Below are 25,914 nucleotides of genomic sequence, written 5' to 3'. Positions count from 1 at the left end.
TACATTGCTTTATGGATATGATTGTTGAAGAAAATATACATGTATACATAATGCATTTGTAATTGTCAATAAATTAATTATATTTCCTATTATTTCTTCTTTCATTTTGGGTTCTAATGTGTGAAATATAGGCACAATTAAATCCCCATTTCCAGGGTTGGTAGAATTATTCCCCCTTCATCCTCTTCCCATCCCCTTCCCTTCCCACTCCCTACTAGTCGCCTACCAACCTGGACACATTTGCTTTCCTACATTTATCCCAGGGGACGGTGCCAGCTTATATATAGACCATTTCTCTCCATACAATTCTCCTGTACACTCACTACTTTACATTGTAGCAAAGGATCATTTCTTCAGTGTTGTCACATGGAAAGATATAATAAAATATTTACAAAAATGTGGGAGTGTACTCACTTTTGTGAGATACCGTATATCAATACAGATGGACACATGGTCCTGACATAATTAGGTAATATTAAAGCTGCTTCCATTTTATCATTCTAGCACTTGGCAACACCTGAGGCCTTTGCCAGGAATCCCTCTCGTGTTTGGGAATTTTATCATTACCGTAGAGAAGTCATGCTGACAAAAAATCCAAACCCAGCACATCTAGCCATTGCAGAGTGTGAATCTCGGCTCAGCAAGCAGGGGAGAAAGATGGTAGTGATAACACAGAATATTGATGAACTGCATCGCAAGGCTGGGACACGCAATCTCTTTGAAATACATGGTAGGCTGGAGGCATCATTCTGAGACTGTCCCTCAATAACCAGATAAGCACTACTAAAAAATGTATTTTTATGAATTGCTCTACAGCAGGGATCCTAAAACTACGGCCCTCCAGCTGTTGCAGAACTACACATCCCATGAGGCATTGTAAAACTCTGACATTCACAGACATGACTAGGCATGATGGGAATTGTAGTTCCTGAACAACTGGAGGGCCATAGTTTGAAGACCCCTGCTCTACAGTAAGCCCGCATTCAAACCTGAGCGTGAGCATTTTAAATGTAGTTTTGAAGCTTTTTTTGTGTTTTTTTTTAAGCAATTTTTTTTTTTTTTTTTTTGTGTTTTTCAAGCTTTGGGCATTTTTATTTTGTCCAATGGAAAGTAGTATCATCTGTGACATCTGTTTCCCTTGTTCTTGTATCTGTTTTTTCTGTGTGGTTTTTTGTACTATAAGAGCTCTTGAGCTATGCCCATTTCTTCCCAGGCCTTCTGCTGCTTGCCATGCCTCCTTTTTTTTTTAATGGGCATCACTGGGGTTGTAGAGGTTCTAGTGGGCCCTCCACTTCCACCATGGACACTCCTAAATATCCCATTTTATCATCAGGCATGTGTTTGCTAGGAGATGGAGACCAGGCACAAAATGTGTGAAAAATGCGCTAGATTGCTTATGTCATGTGCTTCAGTTTATGTCTATGGAGCCAAAATAGCAAAATTCTGTTGGAGAAAAGCTCACTTATTTGTGACAACTGACAGCACGTCCGGTGTAAATGGGTACCACTGGATATTCTAGGAATCCTTATGTTGAGTGTTGCTGTGCTTCAGGAAAAATGCAACAAATTACTCATGTGTGAATGGGGGAAAGGATTGTTTTGTTTTTTATTCTTTTACTTAGACTAAAATATTATAGGTTGTTTGTACATCTTCTGTGGATCACAGGAGTGAAGTTCGTTCTGCACTCCTGTAACCGGTTTTCAGCAGACAGCTGGCTGACGTCACAGAGCCAGTCCAGTTTGGGGCAAGATCGCGACAATATGGTTGGGATCCGCCCACATGCCTAGACTGGCACCCAGCTCAGCCTCTCAGCAAACTGCTGAGGGCCTGAGCTGGCCGCTGCTGCCCCCTCCACAGCCTAGCGCTCCAGTGAGGAGGGCGAAGCAAAGTGTCAGTGACTGAAAGTCACCAGCTCTTTGCTCATGGAGCTCTAAAAACTGAGCGATCAGCTGTCTTTAATCGCTCAGTTCTCAGTCTTAAAACAGACTTAAAATCGGACTGATGCTACATCCACCTAGGTAGATTCTTCAAAAAAAAAGAAAAACCTTGACTTCTTGTAATAAAGCATATAGCTAAGTGTATTTATGATCTACATTTCATTTTGAATTAGGTAGCTTATTTAGGACCCGTTGTAACACTTGTGGCAGCGTGAAGGAAAATTACAAGAGCCCTATATGTCCTGCTCTCGAAGGAAAAGGGTAAGATTTTCACATGAACTTTGTTTGCATCTAATTTCACAGGTTGGGTTTGAGCTAGGCCCTAATGTGGCCAAGCCCCTCTCTTGAGCTAGTAGCTTGTAGTGTGTCATTAGTATGTGCCAAAGTCTAACCATCCTGAAAAGTTTTGTGAGCACCTAATGGTAAAGGTACACATTTGAATTTTAAAAGCGAAGTATGGCCAAAGCTTTTTTTGGCCATACTTCTTTTGTGGGTTACAGAAGTGCACTTCTTTTTGCTCTCCTGTGACTCACCTTTATAGCCGGCTATTACCTGCTATCAGCTGATGTCACAGAGCCACTCCTGGCTCTGGAAAGATCCCAAACATGTTGCCGGGATCGACCCAGCTGCCTGATTGACAGCTGGCACATGGTTGAAAGCTGAAGCTAAGTTTAGCCCACCCCCTCTGCTGCCCGGTGCTCCAGTGAGCGCTGGAGGGGCAGAGCGGTAACTGACAGTCTTTGCTCTCTGTTTTGAGCGATCAGCAGTTATGTGAGCACCTCGTTCTCTTAGAGCCAATGTAGGATAGCTGCAGCATCACACCGATGCTGCAGCCTAGAGGTGAGTATGAAGGTTTTATTTTGTGTGTCCCATACATCTCCTTTTAACATTATGACTCGAAGGACAGATCCTAACTGCTCTAGATTCTATATGGCTCATTTTGTGCAGCTAGCTTTCTTGAATGCTAGGTTCCAATAGTTCCCACTATCCTCATTTTCTACATGCCTATAAATCTGAGCCTGTGAAGGTGCAGGGCATAATGTTTATTAGCTAGAGCGCTGACCGTTTTTCAAGACCACTGCAGCCTTGTCCATCTACATTGGAGAGACATTGAAAGGTTGCACAGTACAGATCACGTGAAAATAGGATGCAGAACCATTTGGAAGCCCAGTGGGAAGCCTGATAAATGTGGCTGCACTGGATTTTTATGGAATGATTAAGGTAAATTATTCAGACTTAATGGCTTTAGTACAGTTCTGTTACTTTCAGCAAAAATCACTGTTTGTCTCCGGCATGCAACCCCAGATGTTATCGGTAGATGTCTAATGCTGACTGCTGTACTGTGATTTGAGAGTGTTGTTTCTGAGTGAAGTATCTGCATAAACTAATCATAGAGGATAGGCTTGAGAACTGATGACACCTCAGTCTAGAAGTGACCAAGTAATAGATTTACCATAGGCAAAGTTCTCAGAAGGCCTGAAGGATTTTTAACCATGACACATTTGTTTGGAGCAGAGTTGAGAGTTGCTGATAGTTGTGTTTTCTTTTTTTTTTTGTATTCCTTTAAATATTGTCTCACGTATTGGGATATAACATGGTCTTATTCCTTTTATGTTTATGTTAGTGCTCCTGAACCTGAAGCGAGTGATGCTGCTATTCCAGTAGACGATTTACCAAGGTGAATATTTTTAGGCAAACCTCTTTGTTTTTTTTCTTATAAAACTGAAAAAAACTATGTATAACTGATTGTCAGAAAACATTATATATATATATATATATATATATATATATATATATATATGTTTTCTGACAATCAGTTATACATAGTTTATATATATATATATATATATATATATATATATATATATATATATATATATATATATTAGTGGGGATCGAAAGTTTGGGCACCCCAGTTAAAAATTTGTATTAATGTGCCAAGGAAAGATGGAAAAATCTCCAAAAGGCGTCAAATTACAGATTAGACATTCTTATAATGTCAACAAAAGTTAGATTTTATTTCCATCATTTACGCTTTCAAAATAACAGAAAACAAAGAAATGGCGTCTGCAAAAGTTTGGGCACCCTGCAGAGTTAATATCTTGTACTGCCCCCTGTGGCAAGTATCACAGCTTGTAAACGCTTTTTGTAGCCAGCCAAGAGTCTTTCAATTCCTGTTTGAGGAATCTTTGCCCATTTTTCCTTACAAAAATCTTCCAGTTCTTTGAGATTTCTGGGCTGTCTGTCACGCACTGCTCTTTTAAGGTCTATCCATAGATTTTCAATTATGTTGAGGTCAGGAGATTGTGAAGGCCATGGCAAAACCTTCAGTTTAGGCCTCTTGATGTAATACCCCGTGGATTTTGAGGTGTATTTAGGATCATTATCCATTTGTAGAAGCCATCCTCTCTTTAACTTCAGCTTTTTCACAGATGGCATCAAGTTACCATCCAAAATTTGCTGAAATTTTATTGAATCCATTTTTCCTTCTACTCGTGAGATGTTCCCTGTGCCACTGGCTGCAATACAACCGCAAAGCATGATTGATTCACCCCCATGCTTAACAGTTGGACAGAGGTTCTTTTCATTAAATTCCGCACCCCTTCTTCTCCAAACGTACCTTTGCTCATTCCGCCCAAAAAGTTTGATTTGAACCTCATCGGTCCACAGAACTTGTTTCCAAAATGCACCAGGCTTGTCTATATGTTCATTTGCAAAGTTCAAACGCTGATTTTTGTGGTGAGGACGTAGAAGAGGTTTTCTCCTGATGACTCTTCCATGAAGACCATATTTGTACAAGTATCTCTTTATAATGCAATAGTGTACCACAACTCCAGTGTCTGCCAGATCTTTCTGGAGGGATCGTGCAGTCAAACGTGGGTTTTGAATTGCTTTTCTCACAATCCTGCGAGCTGTTCTGTCTGATATTTTTCTTGGTCTTCCAGATCTTGCTTTAACTTCCACTGTTCCTGATGACTGCCATTTCTTAATTACATTCCGAACAGAGGATATTGACATCTGAAAACGCTTTGCTATCTTATAGCCTTCTCCAGCTTTGTGAGCATCAACTATTTTCAGTTTCAGTTTTCTAGACAACTGCTTAAAAGATCCCATGGTGCTGATTGTTGGGGCAAGGTCAGATGAGTCTGGGTATTTAAAACCTTTGAGATTGACATCACCTGGTCTTCCCAGACGATGATTGAGAACAATCCATGACACTGGCAGGTCTCAGCCTAGCAAAGGGGGCAGAGCATGCTATAAATTCTGCAGGGTGCCCAAACTTTTGCAGACGCCCTTTTTTTTGTTTTCTGAAATTTTGAAAGTGTCAATGATGGAAATAAAATCTAACTTTTGTTGACATTATAAGAATGTCTAATCTGTAATTTGATGCCTTTTGGAGATTTTTCCATCTTTCCTTCTTTATGCACATTAATACAATTTTTTACCTGGGGTGCCCAAACTTTCGATCCCCACTGTGTATATGTGTGATATATATATATATATATATATATGCCAGTTCCCATAAATCCAGCGTAAGAAGTAAAACAAGGTTCCTAAGGTTAACCATGATGTCTTGTATCTGCTTACAGATGTGAAGAAGATGGCTGCCGCGGTCTCCTCCGACCTAATGTTATATGGTTTGGTGAGACTCTGGATTCCAGTCTTCTTGCAGAAGTGGAGAAAGAGTTGGAAACATGTGATTTGTGTTTGGTGGTAAGTGGTAATGGAGATAAGAAAATGAAGGTTGACTCTGTATTTATCCACTTCAGAGCCAAGTTGTGCTCGACACATATTAGCTATGTCTTAGTATTTGTATCCCATTTCATAAAATCCATCATATTTACAGTGCCAAAAATGTAAATGTAATTTATTGGGATTTTATATGACAGACCAACACAAAGTGGTACATAATTGTGAAAATGCTAAATGGTTTTCTTTTTTTTTTACAAATAAATATCTGAAAAGTGTGGACTTGCATTTGTATTCAGCCCCCTTTACTCTAAAACCCCTAGCTAAAATCTAGTGGATCAATTGCCTTCAGAAGTCACCTAATTAGTAAATAGAGTGCACCTGTGTGTAATTTAATCTCACTATAAATACAGCTGTTCTGTGAAGCGCTCAGAGGTTTGTTAGAGAAACTTGATGAACAAACCGCATCATGAAGGCCAAGGAACACACCAGACAGGTCAGGGATAAAGTTGTGGAGAAGTTTTAAAGCAGGGTTAGGTTATAAAAAAAAATATTCCAAGCTTTGAACATTTCACAGAGCACTGTTCAACCCATCATCCGAAAATGGAAAAAGTATGACACAACTGCAAACCTACCAAGACATGGCCGTCCACCCAAACTGACAGGCCAGGCAAGTAGAGCATTAATCAGAGAAGCAGCCAAGAGGCCCATGGTAGCCATGGGAGAATCTGTCCACAGGACAAAATATTAGTTGTGCAGTCAACAAATCTGGCCTTTATGGAAGAGTGGCAACAAGAAAGCCATTGTTGATAGAAGCTATAAGAAGTCTTGTTTGTGAGAAGCCATGTGGTGGGGGACACAGCAAACATGTGGAAGAAGGTGCTCTGGTCTGATTAGACCAAAATTTAACTTTTTGGTCTAAAAGCAAAACACTGTGTGGCGGAAAACTAACACTGCACATCACCTCGAACACACCGTCGCCACGGTGAAACATGGTGGCAGCATCATGTTGTGGGGATGCTTTTTTTTCAGCAGGGACAGGGAAGTTGGAGTTGGTCGGAAGATGGATGGAGCCAAATACAGGGCAATCTTAGAAGAAAACCTGTTAGGCTGCAAAGGAATTGAGGCGGAGGCTCACCTTCCAGCAGGACAACGACCCTAAACATACAGCCAGAGCTATAATGGAATGGTTTAGATCAAAGCATATTAATGTGCTAGAATGGCCCAGTCAAAGTCCAGACCTAAATCCAATTGAGAATCTGTGGCAAGACTTTATAATTTCTGTTCACAGAGGCTCTCCATCCAATCTGACAGAGCTTGAACTATCTTGCAAAGAAGAATGGGCAAACATTTCACTCTCTAGATGTGTAAAGCTGGTAGAGACATACCCAAAAAGACTTGCAGCTGTAATTGCAGCGAAAGGTGGTTCTACGAAGTATTGACTCAGGGGGGCTGAATAAAAATGCACGCCACACTTTTCACATATTTATTTGTACAAAAATTTGAAAACCATTTATCATTTTCCTTCCACTTCACAAATATGTGCCACTTTGTGTTGGTCTATCACATAAAATCCCAATAAAATACATTTACGTTTTTGGTTGTATGTGACAAAATGTGGAAAATGTCAAGGGGTGTGAATACTTTTTCAAGGCACTGTATATAATACATATTATGTTTTTTTCATCATATTATGCAGTGATCCTATTTGTTATAGTCATACTGTCCCATTGATTCCCTTGCAGGTTGGAACTTCATCAGTTGTCTATCCTGCTGCCATGTTTGCCCCACAAGTAGCTGCTCGAGGAGTGCCTGTTGCTGAGTTCAACATGGAAAGTACACCTGCAACTATGGGCTTTACGTAAGAAGTGTCTTGAATTAAACTTTCTGTTCTGTTCTTGTTAGATTGGCATTAAAGACAGTCATTTTCACTTATCAGAATGTAAGCGTATTTTAGATTCTGCAATTTGTATGTTTAGCCTTTAGGCTCGAGTCACAATGATGCTATGCGGGAAACGCACAGGAATTGCTGTGTTTCCTGCATCGCATAGCAATCACACTGTGTTTATGCGATTTGCTGTGGGTGTCAATTAAAAGTTAAGAACACCTCAAAAGCAGGTCGCAGAACGCAGTACGTTTACTAGTATCAGATTGCATGGGTGTGAACACACATGCGATCCGATTCCAGTGCCTGCACCCTTTTTGTTCAGGTGTGGTGTGATTCCAGCAATACAAAATGATTGGTACAAATCGCACCGCACAGAATCGCACGTGATTTGCACAAGAATGCAGTGCGATTCCTGTGCAAATCACATGCAATGGGACTTATCGCATCAGTGTGAACCCAAACTTATATTGCATGGCATGTCGCTGCGCCTTTTGTAATTAGTTCAAAGTAGAAGTACTTGCAGTCACTGTTAAGTTGATTAGGCCATGGTTTAGCCTCTTGCCGAACATGCTATAGCCAAATGATGGCTACAGCGTGGTTGTCCAGTTTTGGGAAGACGTCAATAAACATCCTTCCAGAACCCCACCCTCTGTGCGCCTCGGGTGTACTCTGTGACCACTGTGTCTAGCTGATCACAGATCAGGGTAAAGGGCCAATCACAGCTGATCACATGTAAACAGACTTTCCGGTTATAGGCAGTCCTTTCCTCCTACGCGGTGTCTGTGTAAGGAAAGGAGAGCCATTAACTGGCAAGGCTGTTAGGATATTGGTCACACTGATAATCAGGGAACTGATCAGAGATTTTACCCCCTTCATGACCAGGCCATTTTTTGCTTTTTGCCACTGTGTTTCTTTAACAATTGCGCAGTCATGCAACACTGTACTCAAATTAAATTTATGTAATTTCATCTTTACTCAAATAGAGCTTTCTTTTGGTGGTGTTTGATCACTAATGTGTTTTTAACTTTTTTCACTATAAACAAAGAAAACCAAAGAAACGAAAAAAAAAAAAAAAAAAAAAAAAAACTAAATTTTGATAACTTTCTGCTATAAAATCTATCCAATAAAAAAAAAAAAATATTTTTGGTTAAAAAAATCCCATTAAGCATCTATTGATTGGTTTGCGCAAAAGTCATAGCCTCTACAATCTATGGTGTGTGTGTATATATACTGGAGTTTTTATTTTTTTCATTCATTTCCAGTACTTCTATAGCACTGTCAATTTACGTAGTGCTTTACATATATTTATTATACATTCATATTATTCCCTGCTCTCAAGGAGCTTACAATCTAAGGTCTCTAACTCGCATTCATACAAACACATCCTAGAGCCAATTTAGACAGGAGACAATTAATCTACCAGCATGTGTTTGGAGGGTAGGAAGAAACCCAGGCAGGCACAGGGAGAACATGCAGACTCCGTGCAGGTAGTGCCGTGGTTGAGATTGAAATTAACGGCCTACGTTCCCTAGATCGACTTCAAAAAGATATGCTTGTAGGTGAATAGGCTCCTGTCTAAATTAGCCCTAGTACATACAGTGGGTACGGAAAGTATTCAGACCCCCTTAAATTTTTCACTCTTTGTTATATTGCAGCCATTTGCTAAAATCATTTAAGTTCATTCTTCTTCCTCATGAATGTACACATAGCACCCCATACTGACAGAAAAACACAGAATTGTTGACATTGTTGCAGATTTATTAAAAAAGAAAAACTGAAATATCACATGGTCCTAAGTATTCAGACCCTTTGCTCAGTATTTAGTAGAAGCCCCCTTTTGATCTAATACAGCCAGGAGTCTTTTTGGGAAAGATGCAACAAGTCTTTCACACCTGGATTTGGGGATCCTCTGCCATTCCTCCTTGCAGATCCTCTCCAGTTCTGTCAGGTTGGATGGTAAACGTTGGTGGACAGCCATTTTTAGGTCTCTCCAGAGATGCTCAATTGGGTTTAAGTCAGGGCTCTGGCTGGGCCATTCAAGAACAGTCACGGAGTTGTTGTGAAGCCACTCCTTCGTTATCTTAGCTGTGTGCTTAGGGTCATTGTCTTGTTGGAAGGTAAACCTTCGGCCCAGTCTGAGGTCCAGAGCACTCTGGAGAAGGTTTTTGTCCAGGATATCCCTGTACTTGGCCGCATTCATCTTTCCCTCGATTGCAACCAGTCGTCCTGTCCCTGCAGCTGAAAAACACCCCCACAGCATGATGCTGCCACCACCATGCTTCACTGTTGGGACTGTATTGGACAGGTGATGAGCAGTGCCTGGTTTTCTCCACACATACCGCTTAGAATTAAGGCCAAAAAGTTCTATTTTGGTCTCATCAGACCAGAGAATCTTATTTCTCACCATCTTGGAGTCCTTCAGGTGTTTTTTAGCAAACTCCATGCGGGCTTTCATGTGTCTTACACTGAGGAGAGGCTTCCGTCGGGCCACTCTGCCATAAAGCCCTGACTGGTGGAGGGCTGCAGTGATGGTTGACTTTCTACAACTTTCTCCCATCTCCTGACTGCATCTCTGGAGCTCAGCCACAGTGATCTTTGGGTTCTTCTTTACCTCTCTCACCAAGGCTCTTCTCCCCCGATAGCTCAGTTTGGCCGGACGGCCAGCTCTAGGAAGGGTTCTGGTCGTCCCAAACGTCTTCCATTTGAGGATTATGGAGGCCACTGTGCTCTTAGGAACCTTAAGTGCAGCAGAAATCTTTTTGTAACCTTGGCCAGATCTGTGCCTTGCCACAATTCTGTCTCTGAGCTCTTCAGGCAGTTCCTTTGACCTCATGATTCTCATTTGCTCTGACATGCATTGTGATCTGGAAGGTCTAAAGCCCCGTACACACACACAGATCGTCGTCATACAAATGTTCGTCTTTTCTCCCCGGGATGTCGGTGTCTGTTGAAAAGTGCAAAGACAGCACAAGGACAGCACAAGAATTTTGTCTGCAGACTTCAGCTGACTGCAGAAGTGATGTCATGTAATGGTTAACTTTCCCTGTGTTTTTTATTTTCTGAGCATGCCCAGTCTTGCAAATCTGCGGTCTGTCGGCCGAATTCTGTACTGACAGGCGAACAATCGTCCGTTCTGGTGTCCGCAGACAAAAATTTTCATGTTTGCAAGAAAGACTTTTGTCCGCGGATTGTGCGCAGACATCTGTCGGAGGCACCATACTAACACGCATACAATCGGCAGATCTTTCGTCCGCCGACGTTTGTATGCCGGCGATCGGTACGTGTGTACGGGCCTTAATATAGACAGGTGTGTGGCTTTCCTAATCAAGTCCAATCAGTATAATCAAACACAGCTGGACTCAGATGAAGGTGTAGGACCATCTCAAGGATGATCAGAAGAAATGGAAAGCACCGGAGTTAAATATATGAGTGTCACAGCAAAGGGTCTGAATACTTAGGATCATGTGATATTTCAGTTTTTCTTTTTTAATAAATCTGCAACAATGTCAACAATTCTGTGTTTTTCCATCAATATGGGGAGCTGTGTGTACATTCATGAGGAAGAAGAATGAACTTAAACGATTTTAGCAAATGGCTGCAATATAACAAAGAGTGAAAAATGTAAGGGGGTCTGAATACTTTCCGTACCCACTGTATATGAATGTTATTATTATTAATATATTATTATTATATAGGATTTATATAGCGCCGAAAGTTTACGCAGCGCTTTACAACTTAAGGGTAGGCAGTACAAATACAATATACTTTAATACAGTAGGAATCAGAGGGCCCTGCTCGTTAGAGCTTACAATCTAAGATGGAGGGTCAAGAGATACAAGAGGTAATAACTGTGGGGGATGGGCTGATGAAGGAAATGTGAGTTGGGGACCTTCGATTGTAAGCTCCTTGTGGGCAGTGACTGATGTGAATGTACAATATATATATATATATATATATATATATATATATATATATATATATATATATATATATATATGTTAAGCACTGTGTAAATTGGCGGTGCTGTACAAGTGCCTGCAATTATTAGTGCTGCTATGCAGAGGTGCTAACCACTTGACCACTGTGCTGCCCATGAATCTGTAACATACTTAAAAAAAAACTGGTAAACTGGGGGATATTCAAGTTTTGCCAAATGTCTTTACATTTCCGATAAATACATCCTCTTAACTTTCTTGTGTTTTGTTTTTTTTTACCCCTAGGTTCCATTTTCAAGGTCCTTGTGGAACAACATTGCCTCCAGCACTTGCTCGCCATGAAACTGAGCTTATCTCTTGAACTTAACTTGCACAAGCAAAACTAATGGACTGTTTTGGTGTATGAGCAAAAAGAAGGATTGGTTCAACAGAATGGCGGCATTTTCTAGGAACCAGACGTTTACCACTTTTTTGGCTCTCTTGATGTCCACAGAACATTGTTCACTTGCACTATGAACAATACTTTGCACCAGATACAAATTTGCCAGGATTCAGCTTACAAAGAACAAATCACCAAAAATGTGTATTTACTAAAAAATCTGGACAATTCAAACTGAGAATATAACCAAAAAAAAAAAAAACATAAGCAGTGAAATCTGTCAAAACATACAGCAGACCCAATGATATAACTGCTTAAGTTCTTTGCAAAGGTCACCCTTTTTTTTTTCTTTCACCTAACTTCTCCCAAGTCTTATTGACGCCATAGGAGGGGTCGGGCCAAAATCGACATTTAGAGGAAAAGTGAAACTTTGCAAATAACTGCAGCTGCCTATATCTCTAGGTCTGCTAATCACTTTGGCATGAGATTTCACTTAATGTAATCTCTGCTTATGCAAAATTTGATTTGGCTAGGTTTATGACGTTTTAGTTTAATCCTTCTTAGAAGAAATTTTCCAGTTTGTATAGAGACACCCTGACACAGCTGTTCAGTCTGAGTGTTTCTACATCAATAGTGTTCTGCAGTTTCCCATAATAATTATGAAAGGATAACTAAGGATAACTAAAGGATAACTAAACTTTTGTATATTTATCCTTTAAGTTACCCTCTAAAGTCTTGTACTCTGTCTCCTCTCCTCCAAGAGACACAGGAGTTGATTTACTAAAACTGGAGAGTGCAGAATCTGTGCATGGTAGCCAATCCGCTTCTAACTTGCGCTTGTTCAGTTAACCATTGACAATAAAACCGGGAAGCTGATTGGTTTCTATGCAAAACTGCACCAGATTTTGCACTCTCCAGTGTTAGTAAATCAACCCTACTGTTGGGCCCACAAAGAACCACAAATTCACCACTGAATACTCTCCAGCTAGTCCCTCACTTCTCCTGTGTATGTGCAGAAAAATGTAATTGATTATTGTGCAGAGGCCATCATTTTTGCATCCCAGCAATAGATGGCCTCCACGTGGGAATGAATAGGGTTTTCCCATGCACATCTCACCCAGTATGGTAGGACCAGCAATAGAAAGTGTAGTGGCACCTGTGTGGCTCTATGTTGGCCTTACAACATGGATCTCTTAGTAAGATGGAACGGTGAGTAATCTACAACAGTACAGTTCTCTTTAAAAAAAACAAAAAACTCCTGAACCTGCATACACTTACCTTCTGGAAGATGATATCTGGAAAAACTCCTTAACCTGCATACACTTACCTTCTGGAAGATGATATCTGGTTGCTGTGGGTTACTGCACACCACTGCTTTTGCCTCCTATTAAAAAGACTTTTCTGCTAGCTCCAATTGTTCTTGTACATTAAAAATTTGTTATGTAGGTCTTCTAGATGAATGTAAAAATAATAATTTTTGGGGTTAGAAAGGTTCTGTGAAGAAAAAGAAAAAAAAAACGGCATTGTTTTATCTCGCAGAACAGTTAAACAGAAAACCTGTTTGGGGCTCATGTTTTACATTTTTACCAAGGACAAAATAATCTAGGCCAACAATTGCTATGCACACTACTTATATGTTACAGGTTTCATGCGAACCTCTCGGGGACATCCTTAACTTTGGTTTGTTAAGTGCCGATGTTAGGATATGTTGATTTGCACATACAGACCACTTTATATATACACACAGCATTGCTGCTCAATTATCACTTTCGCAGCATAGGAATTTTCATCCTAAAATGTCAAGATCAAGGACATCTATTATATTTCAAACGTGTTTGTGTAGATCAATTGCAAAGTCTTGATTTGTGTTTTTTAGGCTTGTTATAAAAATCATATGTAAAGTTAATAAACTTGGAAAAAAGCAGATTACATGCTTGTCAGTTAATGGAAATTGAGCACTTCCTGACATATGGCAGATCTATTTTAACTGTAGGAAAAGTGATGTTTTAACCGCTTGCCGCCCGTGTACGGCGGGAGAGCAGATCTACTGCGCTGGATCACATGCTAGATATGTGATCCAGCACTTCCGAGTAGGGGCCGCACACGCTGTACTGTGATTAGTTACAACACAGGTCCCAGCCACTGATTGACCCCCGGCACCCGCTGATCGGAGTAGAGGATGACAGGACAGAGTTCTGTGAATGTAAACAATACAGAGCTCTGTCCGGTCGGCGGGGATGTGCCGGTTTATGCTTTCTTGCAAAGCAGGGAATAAAATCCAGCACATCCCTTAGTAAAAACCGCACACAGTGAATGCACCAGGCACTGTTAAGGCACACGTTTTAACCCTTTGGTCGCCTTAGATGTTAACCCCTTCCCAGCCAGCGTCATTAGTACAGCGACGGTGTATATTTTTAGCACTAATCACTGTATTAGGGTCACTGGTTCCTTCCTACAATGGGACACCATGGTCAACGAGCAGATGGTGGAATACGAGACTGATCTTATTAGTAAGAAGTCCATGAAGTTCGAAAGGGACAAATGTGACTATGCCCAAGGGCGGGAACTCAATTGGAGGCAAAGAGGGTCGGGCCCTCCATTGGGTGAATGTAACTCTCAAAGTGAGAATAGGAAAGGCCAGTATCACCAAGGGAATATGCAGAGAACAAGGCCCAGGAAGCCCACCTATAAGGAACATACACGAGGGAAATATGATTATGAGACCCCAAATCATGATGGTTGGGCAAATAGTGAGGCAAACACTAGGCAAAATGGTCCATCTGACGATAAGCGGTCCCGAAAAGGGGAAACTAATAGTGGTAGTAGAGCCCGAGGAGGCCAGGGACAGACAACCAGGGCCAAAGTCACCCAAGTTTCCCAGATAGTTAGCCACCTTCAGGCTACCTCTTCGGATGACAATTTGCCAGTCCTTCCGAATGTGCCCAACCATGTGACAGGAGTGGGCTCTGGGACAGTGGTTGCAGAGGCCCGGGATTGTGATGGGGCATCTGCTGCAGCCATTCCTGATCCTTTCTTAGGGAGGGGAGCTGCGGGGGCCGTGCACCCGCAGCGATGAGAACCATACCAACAAGGAGTACAACAAGAAGAGGGGAGGGTACACGAGGCGGGGGAGAAGGAGTGGGAAGAAACACAAAAGGAAGGAAAAAACACTGAATACACATTCCACGATTAAAATATTCAATCTTTCACAATCCGTGTTTCTAGATACAGAATTGGACCTACTTAGGAAAGGTCTTAATTTTGCCCCAGAAAATCCTCCGAACTTGTTCGAATTGTTTATCGATTTGAATAGATTTGTGAGGAACATAACGATCAAACGTTTCTTCGCACTCAAAGGCAAGGATGGAAAGGAGGCTACTATACCTTCTCCCCCTTTGCCCTCCTCCACCGCCCCTCCCCCGTCCCCGGTGATCACACAGCACTGACTGTTCTGGAAGCACTGTATGATGAGGGTGCTGTGGGAGAATTAGATGATTTAGATTTACCGTACCCTATGGACAACGCAGGAATTATACAGACCACCTTTAGACCCCAGTCCAAGTTTTATCCACATTGGACAAAGGGGAACTTCATTTCTACCTTTTATGAGATGGTCCTTAGCGAATTTAAGTCCCTGTGTGGGAACAACAACAAAAATAGATCCAAGTATGGTATACAATTGAATTATGATCTAAAAGGCCCCTTAACAGCACTCAAAGACAGAACGGAAGTGATCATCAGACAGGCAGACAAGGGGGGTAGCCTAGTCATCCAAGATAGGGATGTGTATATAAGGGAAGCAGAGAGGCTCCTGAGCGATACCACCACCTATGAAAGGCTCCCTTGTGATCCTACTGTGAGATACAAGCAGGAACTCCAAGCCCTCCTAGAAAGAGCTTTGAAGAATGGAGTGATCACCAAAGATGAATATCTCTTCTCTATCGCTCATTGACAGACGTAGTCTTCTTGATTCTCAAGAGCTGGGTTATGTTGTCTCCGCAGGAGTAGGACTAGGCAGAAAGACAAAACGTTCTGGCTCCACCTTAGGGGCAGTCCCTGAGGGTATATCCTCCCTCTCTCTGCTACAGGGAATCAGTTTTTTTCTGTCTAGTCAGGAGTAAGGACCTAAGTTCCTTGCTGGGATCTTTTGGTCCTGGCAAGACTTTTTTCTTTAAGAAAAAGACATTTTTTAGGTAGTTTTCTCCAGTGTTTTTTTCCTGTGAGATCTTCAAGCAAAAATGCCGGACTGGGCGACACTTGTGGTCACCCCAGCCGGCCTACGAGCGCGCGCAGACCATGGCATTGCGCTTGGTCGGCCGCGACACATTCAAGTAAGTATGCGGGGCCGGGCGACGGGCTGGATGTTGAGATCCAGTGGTCACCCCGGTTTCTGCCTACGAGCGCCTGCAGACCAGAGCTCCGCGCTGGGTCGGCCGCGACGGAGTCCCAGTGGAGGGACTGACCTTGCGAGTTAAAAGTCTCGCTTGGACGCCAGGAACCAGAGAGTCGAGGCGTCCGGAGTGGTCCACAAACCCCCACCCCGGTGGAGAGGGTATTGTGAAGAGAGGGTGCCTGTCGGTTCGGTATGGTGAGTAAACGTTCCCTTTTTTCCTCGTTATGAGGCAGTATGTATTATGGGCCCCTCCATATATGGTCAGTATATATCTGATACTTACAAGTCCCCCTTGTAATACAGCATGTGTTTGTGGGAAGTGGACTTGGTTTAAGAGCTAACACTCTACCCAGCAGACTGTAACATTACAGCAGACATAGGAGGTATAATCCTACCTTATGTGTAGTATATCTCCTGTAGATCCATATATCGCCTCTTAGCAGAGATGCAGGTGGATGTGCTGGGAAAACGATTTCGGCGGTCCGCCGCCATTTTGCCATAGACCAAATGCATGTATGTCCTCAGGTCACGCCGGCCGCCATGTTTTTGGAGTCTTATGTCTCTTCTATGGGGGCGGCCATGTTTTGTGAGCCCAGCTACCTCGTGGAGAGCTGGGAACGCCGGAAGGCGTACACAGGGGGCGGAGCCACGTCCTTCTACCCGGGAAAAAGCAAACAGCTCCTTCCAGTCTGTGTAAGACAGACGCTGACTGCAGTTGGTTTGAAACTGCACTGCATCGGTTGGTGAGCCTTGGGGGTCCCTCTCTCTCTCTGTGGGATCGAGAAGCAGGTACTCTGAGGGGCGCTATTGCGCTAGGGGGAGACACACAAAAAAAAAAAAAAAAAGAAAATTTTTTTGTTTTGCTGGCAAAGGTGTCCTGAATTAACATGGACCCCGCCACTCATGTATCTCCTCCGGATCCCCTCGAGGGGTCTGCGGGATCCTCCAGCACCCCATTGACAATTGAATCATTGTCAGCTATTATGGAAACTTTTGTGTCCCGGGTGGAAGTGGCTTGTCAGGGACAGGGCGCAAGAAAGCGACCCCCGCCTAACCCCTTATTATCTGAAACCTCGGATTCAGACTCTGAGCCCATTTCTGCAGTTGCAGGTACTTCATCTGGGATTGGTGTCTCGGGTCCTGTCTCTTCAGACAGTGAGGAGGATGTTTCGGCATCCGCCATAGCCCGAGAGGAAGCGTTGGTAAACGCACTCATTGTATCTGTTCAAGAGACCTTAAGGTTACAGGGTATTCCATCGGAAATAGCTGAAACTGAAATCCCTTTTGGGACTAAAAAACTCATCAAAGTGGCGAAGGTTTTTCCATTGCCCAAATGTTTTGGCAATCCAATCGAAGAAGAATGGCGTCTGCCAAAACGCACTTTTACTATTTCTAAACGCATTGACAGGCGTTATCCGTTTGAGGAAACCCTTATTAAGAAATGGACAGAACCACCTGTGGTGGATTCACCAATTGCTAGATTGAATAAAGCCACGGTTATTCCTTTAGAAGACGCTCCGTCTTTTAAAGATCCAGTGGATCGCAAGATAGAAGCTATGTCTCGCACCATGTTATCCTTGATTGGATCAGCTTTCAGACCTATAATAGCTATTGGTCTGGTTTCGCAGGCTGTAACTGAATGGACCAAGTGGTTACGCCGGGACTTAGAAGAGGTCCCTCAGGCGGTATCAGATTTGTTGGAACAAATGATACAGGGGTTACAGTTTGTGTGTGATGCGGCGTTAGACGCCACTCCATTATTGGCGCGAGCATCAGTCTCAGCAGTGGTTCTCAGGCGTACACTGTGGCTAAAAGGTTGGTTAGCCGACCAAGGTTCCAAAAAAGCATTGGCTAATATCCCCTTTTCAGGAGAGCGTCTATTTGGAGCCAACTTAGATGAGATCATTAAAGATCTCACGGGTGGAAAGAGCACCTTTTTACCGCAAAATTTTAAAGGTAGAGGAACTCGTCAAAGACGAGGGCCTTCTTTTTCTGCTCACAAGAGGTTTTTTCGTCCCGCGGGTGAAAAAACTAAGTCCTCCAAAGCTCCTGCAGGAGGCGTCAGGGGTCGTTGGTCGGGCAAGCAAAAGCCCGCCCCCTCCAGACCTGAAGATAAACCATCCAAAGCCTGAAGGTGCGCCCCCACCCATAACTGGGTGGGGGGGACGTCTTCGCCGGTTCCCGGATCCATGGCTTTCCAGAATCCCGGACAAATGGGTTTGCGAAGTCATAAGGTCAGGGTACAAGATCGAGTTTCGATCTCTCCCACCGGCGCGATTCTTCCCTTCCAATATCCGACTATCCTCAGATCGTTTAGAAGATCTGCGGAGAGCAGTCACAGATTTACTACAACAAGGAGTGGTAGTCCACGTTCCTTGGACAGTACGGTTTCAAGGATTTTATTCAAACCTATTTACAATACCCAGGAAAGAGGGCAAAGTGCGTCCAATTCTGGACTTAAGAGCACTCAATTCTTTTGTCAACATAAGAAGATTCAGAATGGAGTCCATTCGCACAGTAGCAGCCTTCCTGCATCCAGGGGATGTCCTAGCGTCCATAGACATCAAGGACGCCTATCTTCACATTCCCATTTTCGCAGGACATCAGCGGTTTCTACGCTTTTCCGTAGAAGAGAACCACTATCAGTTTGTGGCGTTACCTTTCGGTCTCGCCGCGGCTCCGCGGGTCTTCACAAAGGTGTTGGCCCCAATGTTGGCACTTCTGCGCCAAAGAGGCATATCGATCCTTGGTTACCTAGACGATCATCTGCTTCATGCAGAGTCTCCTCAGACCTTGCTACAAAACATAGAAATTACTATGATTTCTTTACAGGAATTCGGGTGGCTGGTGAACCAGCAAAAGTCATTTCTGGTTCCCACCAAGAGGCTCGAATATCTGGGTCTAATTCTAGACACAGTCAGGACAAGAGTTTTTCTTCCGGTAGGGAAACTCCGAAAGATTCAATCAGCAGTCCAGTTGTTACTGTCCAACAGCTGGTCTTCCCTTCGGACTTGCATGAGGGTTCTGGGGTTGATGGTGGCTTCGTTCGAAGCAGTCCCATTTGCCCAGTCCCATACCCGAATTCTTCAGCAAGAGATTCTTCTCAGATGGAATCGGAATCCGGAATCCCTGGACAATCAGATCCGATTGAGCAAACAGACCAGAGAGTCTCTGGTCTGGTGGCTTCGGTCTCCGATGCTCAGCCAGGGAAAGTCATTTCTGCCAATATATTGGACGATAGTGACCACGGATGCCAGTCTATCCGGATGGGGAGGAATTCTCGGTCAGTTATCTGTCCAGGGACTTTGGTCCCCGGAAGAATCCAGGTTACCGATAAATGTATTGGAACTGAGAGCGATCAGACTTTGTCTGATTCACTGGACCGAGCAGCTCCAGGGCAGCCCGGTTCGGATCCAGTCGGACAATGCCACGGCCGTGGCTTATGTCAATCACCAGGGGGGCACCAAGAGTGTCCGAGCGGCCAAAGAAGTGGCTTGCATTCTTCGCTGGGCGGAACGATTTGTTCCAGCAATCTCTGCGGTGTTCATTCCGGGGGTGGAGAATTGGCAGGCAGATTATCTCAGCCGTCAGACCCTGGATCAGGGGGAATGGTCCCTCCATCCAGACGTTTTCCACCAGTTGTGCCTACGGTGGGGCACCCCGGATGTGGATCTGTTGGCATCACGATTCAACAGGAAAGTTCAGAGATTCGTGGCTCGCTCCCGCGATCCTCTAGCAGAAACCGCAGACGCACTGATCGCCCCGTGGGGGCAATACCAGCTAATATATGCCTTCCCTCCTCTCGCGTTACTGCCAAGACTTCTTCGCAGGATATAGGAGGAAGGAATTCCAGTAATCCTGGTAGCTCCGGACTGGCCTCGTCGAGCTTGGTACGCCGACATGGTCAGACTGGTGGCGGACGTCCCGTGGAGACTTCCTCTCAAGGAGGATCTACTGTCTCAGGGACCGATCTTCCATCCTGCTTTACGATCGCTGGCTTTAACGGCCTGGCTATTGAGACCCAGGTGCTGAAGGACAAAGGTTTGTCAGCTTCAGTTATTCCTACTCTAGTTGAAGCAAGGAAAGCGACTTCCAGAAAGATTTATCATCGCACATGGAAGTCCTACATTGCATGGTGTGAACCTTTGGGGTTCCGTCCTCGGTCTTATTCGATTAGTCGAATATTGGCTTTTCTGCAACAAGGGGTTGAGCAGAAACTGGCCTTGAGTACTATCAAGGGTCAGGTCTCAGCATTAGCCATCTTCTTTCAGAAGCCTTTGGCTACTCATTCCTTGGTGCGGAATTTCATCCAGGGGGTGCGACATCTGGCTCCGCCAGTGCACGCGCAGTTACCCCCCTGGGATCTTAATTTAGTGTTGTCGGTTCTTCAGAAACCTCCCTTTGAAGATATTAGGGAGATTCCTCTACCTACGTTGTCCCAGAAGGTGGCCTTCTTGGTGGCTATTACTTCTGCACGCAGGGTGTCAGAACTGGCCGCATTATCTTGTCGTTCCCCATATCTGGTGGTTCATAGAGATAAGGTGGTTCTTCGTCCGAATCCATCCTTCCTACCTAAAGTGGTTTCAGAATTTCATCTGAATGAAGAAATTGTGTTACCTTCCCTGTGTCCTAAGCCCAGTCATCCGCGAGAGTTTGCTTTACACTCCTTGGATGTGGTCCGGGCGATCAGGGTATACTTGAAAACGACAGACTCGTTTCGCAAGACGGATTCACTTTTTGTGATCCCAGATGGACCCAAAAAGTGGTTGCCTGCATCTGCCGCGACCATTTCCAGATGGATCAGACAGACGGTAGTACAGGCTTATTCTATTAAGGGTCGGGAGCCCCCGTTCCCTGTTAAGGCGCACTCCACTCGGGCACTTAGTGCGTCATGGGCCTTTCGCCATCAGGCGTCAGTGGTCCAGGTGTGCAAGGCGGCTACCTGGTCGTCGGTGCATACCATTACTAAACATTATAAAGTTGATGTAATGGCATCGTCTGATGCCTCGTTTGGCCGCAAGGTTTTGCAGGCCGCAATTTGAGGAGACCAGTGGTCTACCTCGAGGGTTTTTTCCGTTGGAAAATTTTTCTTTAGTCTCATTCTTTGTTTATAATGAGCCTTTAAAACTTCTAGTTTGGCACCGGTTGGGCTTTCTAGATTGGATTTGATTTTGTCAATCCCACCCCTCATTTGTGGCACTGCTTCTGGATGTCCCAGCTCTTGAGAATCAAGAAGACTACGTCTGTCAATGAGCGATAGAGAAAAATGGATTTTTGTAAGATCTTACCGTAAAATCCTTTTCTCTTAAGCTCATTGACAGACGTAGTACCCGCCCCTCTATCATTGAGTTGGGTTGGGTTAAATTCTCTGTACTGCTTTAAAACAGAACTGATTCCCTGTAGCAGAGAGAGGGAGGATATACCCTCAGGGACTGCCCCTAAGGTGGAGCCAGAACGTTTTGTCTTTCTGCCTAGTCCTACTCCTGCGGAGACAACATAACCCAGCTCTTGAGAATCAAGAAGACTACGTCTGTCAATGAGCTTAAGAGAAAAGGATTTTACGGTAAGATCTTACAAAAATCCATTTTTTCTGTTTCGTAAACACCCAGTGGTCCCCCATTTTTATCACATTCCCAAAATCCACAAAGACCCTCTTAACCCCCCAGGTAGACCCATCATCGCTGGCATTGACAGCTTAGCTAGCAACCTGGGGTGTTATGTGGATTATTTCCTACAGGACCTAGTCGCAACATTACCCTCGTATGTCAAAGATTCTGGTCACATGCTGGATATCCTGTCATCATATAAATGACAAGATGGCTATAGGTGGCTATCTTTGGATGTAACATCGTTGTACACGTCAATACGACATGACTACGGCCTGCAGGCTGTACAGCATTTTTTAACCAAGGATCAATCCTTCCACCACGCCCAGATTCAGTTTCTGTATAATGGCATTGAATTTATGCTCACGCACAACTATTTTTCCTTTTTGGGAAGCCATTATAGACAAACTAAGGGCACAGCCATGGGGGCCAGGTTCGCCCCAAGTTATGCCAACCTATTTATGGGATATTGGGAAAGCCAGTTTATCTGGGCCAATAATCCCTTTGGGGCGAACCTGGTCCTTTTTGCACGCTATATAGATGACATCCTGGTGATCTGGGATGGATCTGACGAACAGTTAGGTCAATTCTTGACCTACTGTTCGGAAAACCCTTATGGCATCGCCTTTACTCATGTATTGGACGAAAATAGTTTGGTATTTCTTGACCTTGAACTTCGGGTTGATGATGGGGGCCAGATCTATTCGAAAACACACTTTAAGCCCAGCGCCGGGAATTCCTTCCTACATGCACGCAGCCATCATCACCCCAAGTGGATTAGGAATGTTCCTTTCGGCCAGTTCTGTAGGCTAAAGCGGACATGTACGCGGAGGATAGATTACGAGGAGCAGGGCGCAATATTAAGGAAGAAGTTCAAGGAGAAGGGATACGAGGTTGATCATATAAAAGGGGCCTATGACAAGTACTGGTCCCTATATGATACTTCTCCATCTGACATGGGCGTAGCAAAGGGAGGGAAGGGTACAGTTGCCGAAAGGGAAGTGCAGGTTAGATTCTGCACTAGGTTCAACAACAAAGCCCCTGCAATACAGAAAGTCCTGAAGAGGAATTGGAAAATTCTTCAACAGGACCCAGTTTTGAAAGATCACTTACCCTCATACCCGAACCTTATCTTTAGGAAACCTAGGGACCTTAGAAGTTTGGTGGCCCCTAGTAGGGTCAGAAGGGATAAGAAGAAAAAAGGGCTTAACCGTGTCTGGGGCCATGTTTTTGATCAGAAGGGTTGCTATAGGTGTGGGGTTACTAATTGTGGCACATGTGCCTACATGTGTCACAGGAAAAAAGAGGTTGCAGCGATTGACGGCAAAATATACAAGATAAACCAGTTCATCAATTGCGGCACCTCCCATGTGGTCTATGGGATGTTGTGCCCATGTGGCTTGTTGTATGTTGGCCGGACCACTAGACCGTTGAGGGTAAGGATTGGTGAACATAAGAGCGGTATCACCCTCCAGAAAGATAAATACTCGGTCCCCCGGCATTTTCTGGATGCCCACAATAGCAGCACTGAAGGTCTGAGAGTCTTTGGTATTGAGGCCATCAATAAAGATCTGGATGGCGGTTTGAAATACCAAAGGCTCTGCACCAGGGAGGTCTATTGGATCTTCACCCTGGGGTCTTTGGTCCCCAAGGGTTTGAACGAGGAGATCGAGCTTCACACAGTGATGTGAGCTCTTTCTCTCTCCCCTCATCTGTTTGTGGCGTCATAGTTTATGCTTAGGGGCTGACTCCATCACCCCTCGGAGTGTCTTTCTGGATCCCATTTCCTGTGTTCGTCGGCCTTTTTGGGTCATCTAAAGTCACGTGTCTAGCATCATTAGGTTAGTCCATCCTGATACCAATGCCGACGTTGGGGCTGGGGCTCCTTTCAGGTCCCCAGTTTAACTGTGGACCGGTTGTACATATTAATTATTATGTGCATACCGAACCTGCCATTTTTCAACATGACCTTTTGCCATGTGGACATACGAACATGGTTCTTCCAAGTTCCCCCCCCCCCCTCTCCTTCTAGAGAAGGAGACCGTTATTGTCCTCTATTAATTTATCATACCATATCACTATTCATCATATATTTTATAGAGACATACTTCCCACAGCCACCATGAGCTTTGCACTAATGTGCAGGGGCACATAGGTTGGTCATATAGGCTTCATCTTCATCTCTCCCCTTCTCTCCCCCCCCCCCTCCCCATTTTTTGCCATCTTGGCATTGTTATTTTAGCTGAATAATCATTAATATATAGGTGGATATGTGTATCCATGTATATGCATATTCTCCATGGTTTCCCACCTCTCCCCTTCTTTTTTTAATTCTTCTTTTTTAATTGTTCTATTATGTACATATGTGTATATATATTTATACATGTGTTTTTTTTATATATGCATTTATACATTTTTCATTGTTTTTGTTCTGGTGCCCTTTCATGGACCATGCACGACATGTCCATCTTGTCCCTTGGGCATAGTTCTGGCCGTATAGACATGGGTGCATTCTTGCAGCCCTGTATGGGGAGGTGGGTGTGTTCGGAGAGTATCGTCCTCCCCATTGGCTCAGGGCGTCAAGGTTCTGACGCTTGTGGGATCATGCAGGGACCCGTAGTGGAGGAGCGGAAGTGACGCGGGATGCGTTGGAACGCACCCACCCGCACTTCCGGTTTCTGGCTTCCGGGTGCGGGTTGGCGTGCGTTCCAAAGGAACGGCACTGCCATGCAGCGGGGGGTGAACATCGGCAAGCCCATCAGGCCTCCTATGCCCTCCAGAATGTGCAGAGTCACATCCACAGACTTAGATGATGGATTTAGCCAATGCCTCTGTATGCATGTGGATGCATCTGCGTGGACCACCTTGACAGATTTGCAAAACTCCATTGACCATCTTGTGCTGTGTGGGTAGTGTGCATATGTGTTGGCATCTGGGATCAGTGGATTTTGATGCTGTCTGGAAGGTAGTGGAATGGACTTTTACAATTTCTCTCTTTTTTATTTAAAGCTACAGGTATCAATGTTATTGAATGCGATTTACAATGTATAATCAGCAACTGTCATTTTGACTTTTTATTCTTATTTATGTATTTTTTTCCTCTGTGTTCAAAATTAAGTGTTTTATTAGCTGCATTTTTATATTGCTGCCGACACAGTCCGGCTCAGCCTAGGAAGATGGGGGTCTGGCCCAGGTGGAGTTATTATTTTTGATTCTATTTTTATTTATTATTTTTTTTATTTATTTATTTATTTATTATAATTTTAAATAAAACATTTTTTTCCACCCCCTGTTTTTTCCCCCCACGCCCCCCTTTGGGTGTGGACGGAACATGAAGGGGGAGGGGCCAGCTCCCATTTAATCCCTGGCCTTTCTGGAGTGTGACCCAGCAGCAATTTTTCTGGCTCTGAGGTTCGCCCCTGAAACGCGTCAGCCCAGCCATAGCAGCCCCATGTGACACACTGCATGCCATTCAGCTTTGCGTGGGACTTTGGCTACCTTGGCGACATTTTATGTGCAATATTGATGTGTGTATTATCACACCTGTCTTGTGAGTATACTGTATACTTTTTAATATTTTAATAAATGCTTCCAGTGGTGATGCACTAGGTCGGTGCGCCCCTTTTTCTTTTGTCTTTTTTCCCAGTTTTTTCTGGATACCCTTGATCCTGAGGGGGCAGCAAGACCACAGGCTTCTTCCTATTTGTGTCTGAAGTATCCCTTTTTCCTCCGTTATACTCAACTCGAGCGCAGGAGATTTGCTTTATTACTGTCCTTCCTACAATGTGTCAGACTTATGCCCCATACACACGTGCAGATTATCTGCAGACTTTTGTCTGCAGACTTACCAAAACCATATAATATGAGGTCAAACCTAAACACTTTCAATTTGTATGCAATCCGGCAGGCCCTTGCACTACATAGAAAAGGTAAGTCTGCAGATAATCTGCACGTGTGTATGGGGCATAACTTCCATACTATCACAGTCTCGCTAGAAGTCACTGATCACCGCTATTACTAGTATCAAAAATAAATGTAAAAAAATTCCAGTATCCATAGTTTGTAGATGCTATGACGTTCATGCAA

At 43.8% G+C, this 25,914-nt stretch overlaps 1 protein-coding gene across 2 annotated transcripts in view; it reads left to right on the top strand.

Moving 5' to 3' along the window:
- The window catches only part of SIRT5 (sirtuin 5), a 36,297-nt gene extending 24,239 nt beyond the window's left edge, over positions 1–12,058 (top strand). For both annotated transcript variants that reach the window (XM_082259389.1, XM_082259390.1), the window contains exons 4-9: positions 505–730; positions 2,111–2,198; positions 3,562–3,615; positions 5,528–5,651; positions 7,373–7,488; positions 11,736–12,058. In XM_082259389.1, the coding sequence (XP_082115515.1) occupies positions 505–730; positions 2,111–2,198; positions 3,562–3,615; positions 5,528–5,651; positions 7,373–7,488; positions 11,736–11,811 (684 nt within the window). In that variant the 3' untranslated portion in view covers positions 11,812–12,058. The remainder of the gene's footprint in view (positions 1–504; positions 731–2,110; positions 2,199–3,561; positions 3,616–5,527; positions 5,652–7,372; positions 7,489–11,735) is intronic.
- Positions 12,059–25,914: the final 13,856 nt, after the last annotated feature.

Source organism: Pelophylax lessonae (genome assembly GCF_965119305.1).
Source record: "Pelophylax lessonae genome assembly, chromosome: 5".
Lineage (NCBI taxonomy): Eukaryota > Metazoa > Chordata > Amphibia > Anura > Ranidae > Pelophylax > Pelophylax lessonae.
Note: the sequence above shows the minus strand (reverse complement) of the source record. Positions and strands in the feature narration are given on the sequence as shown.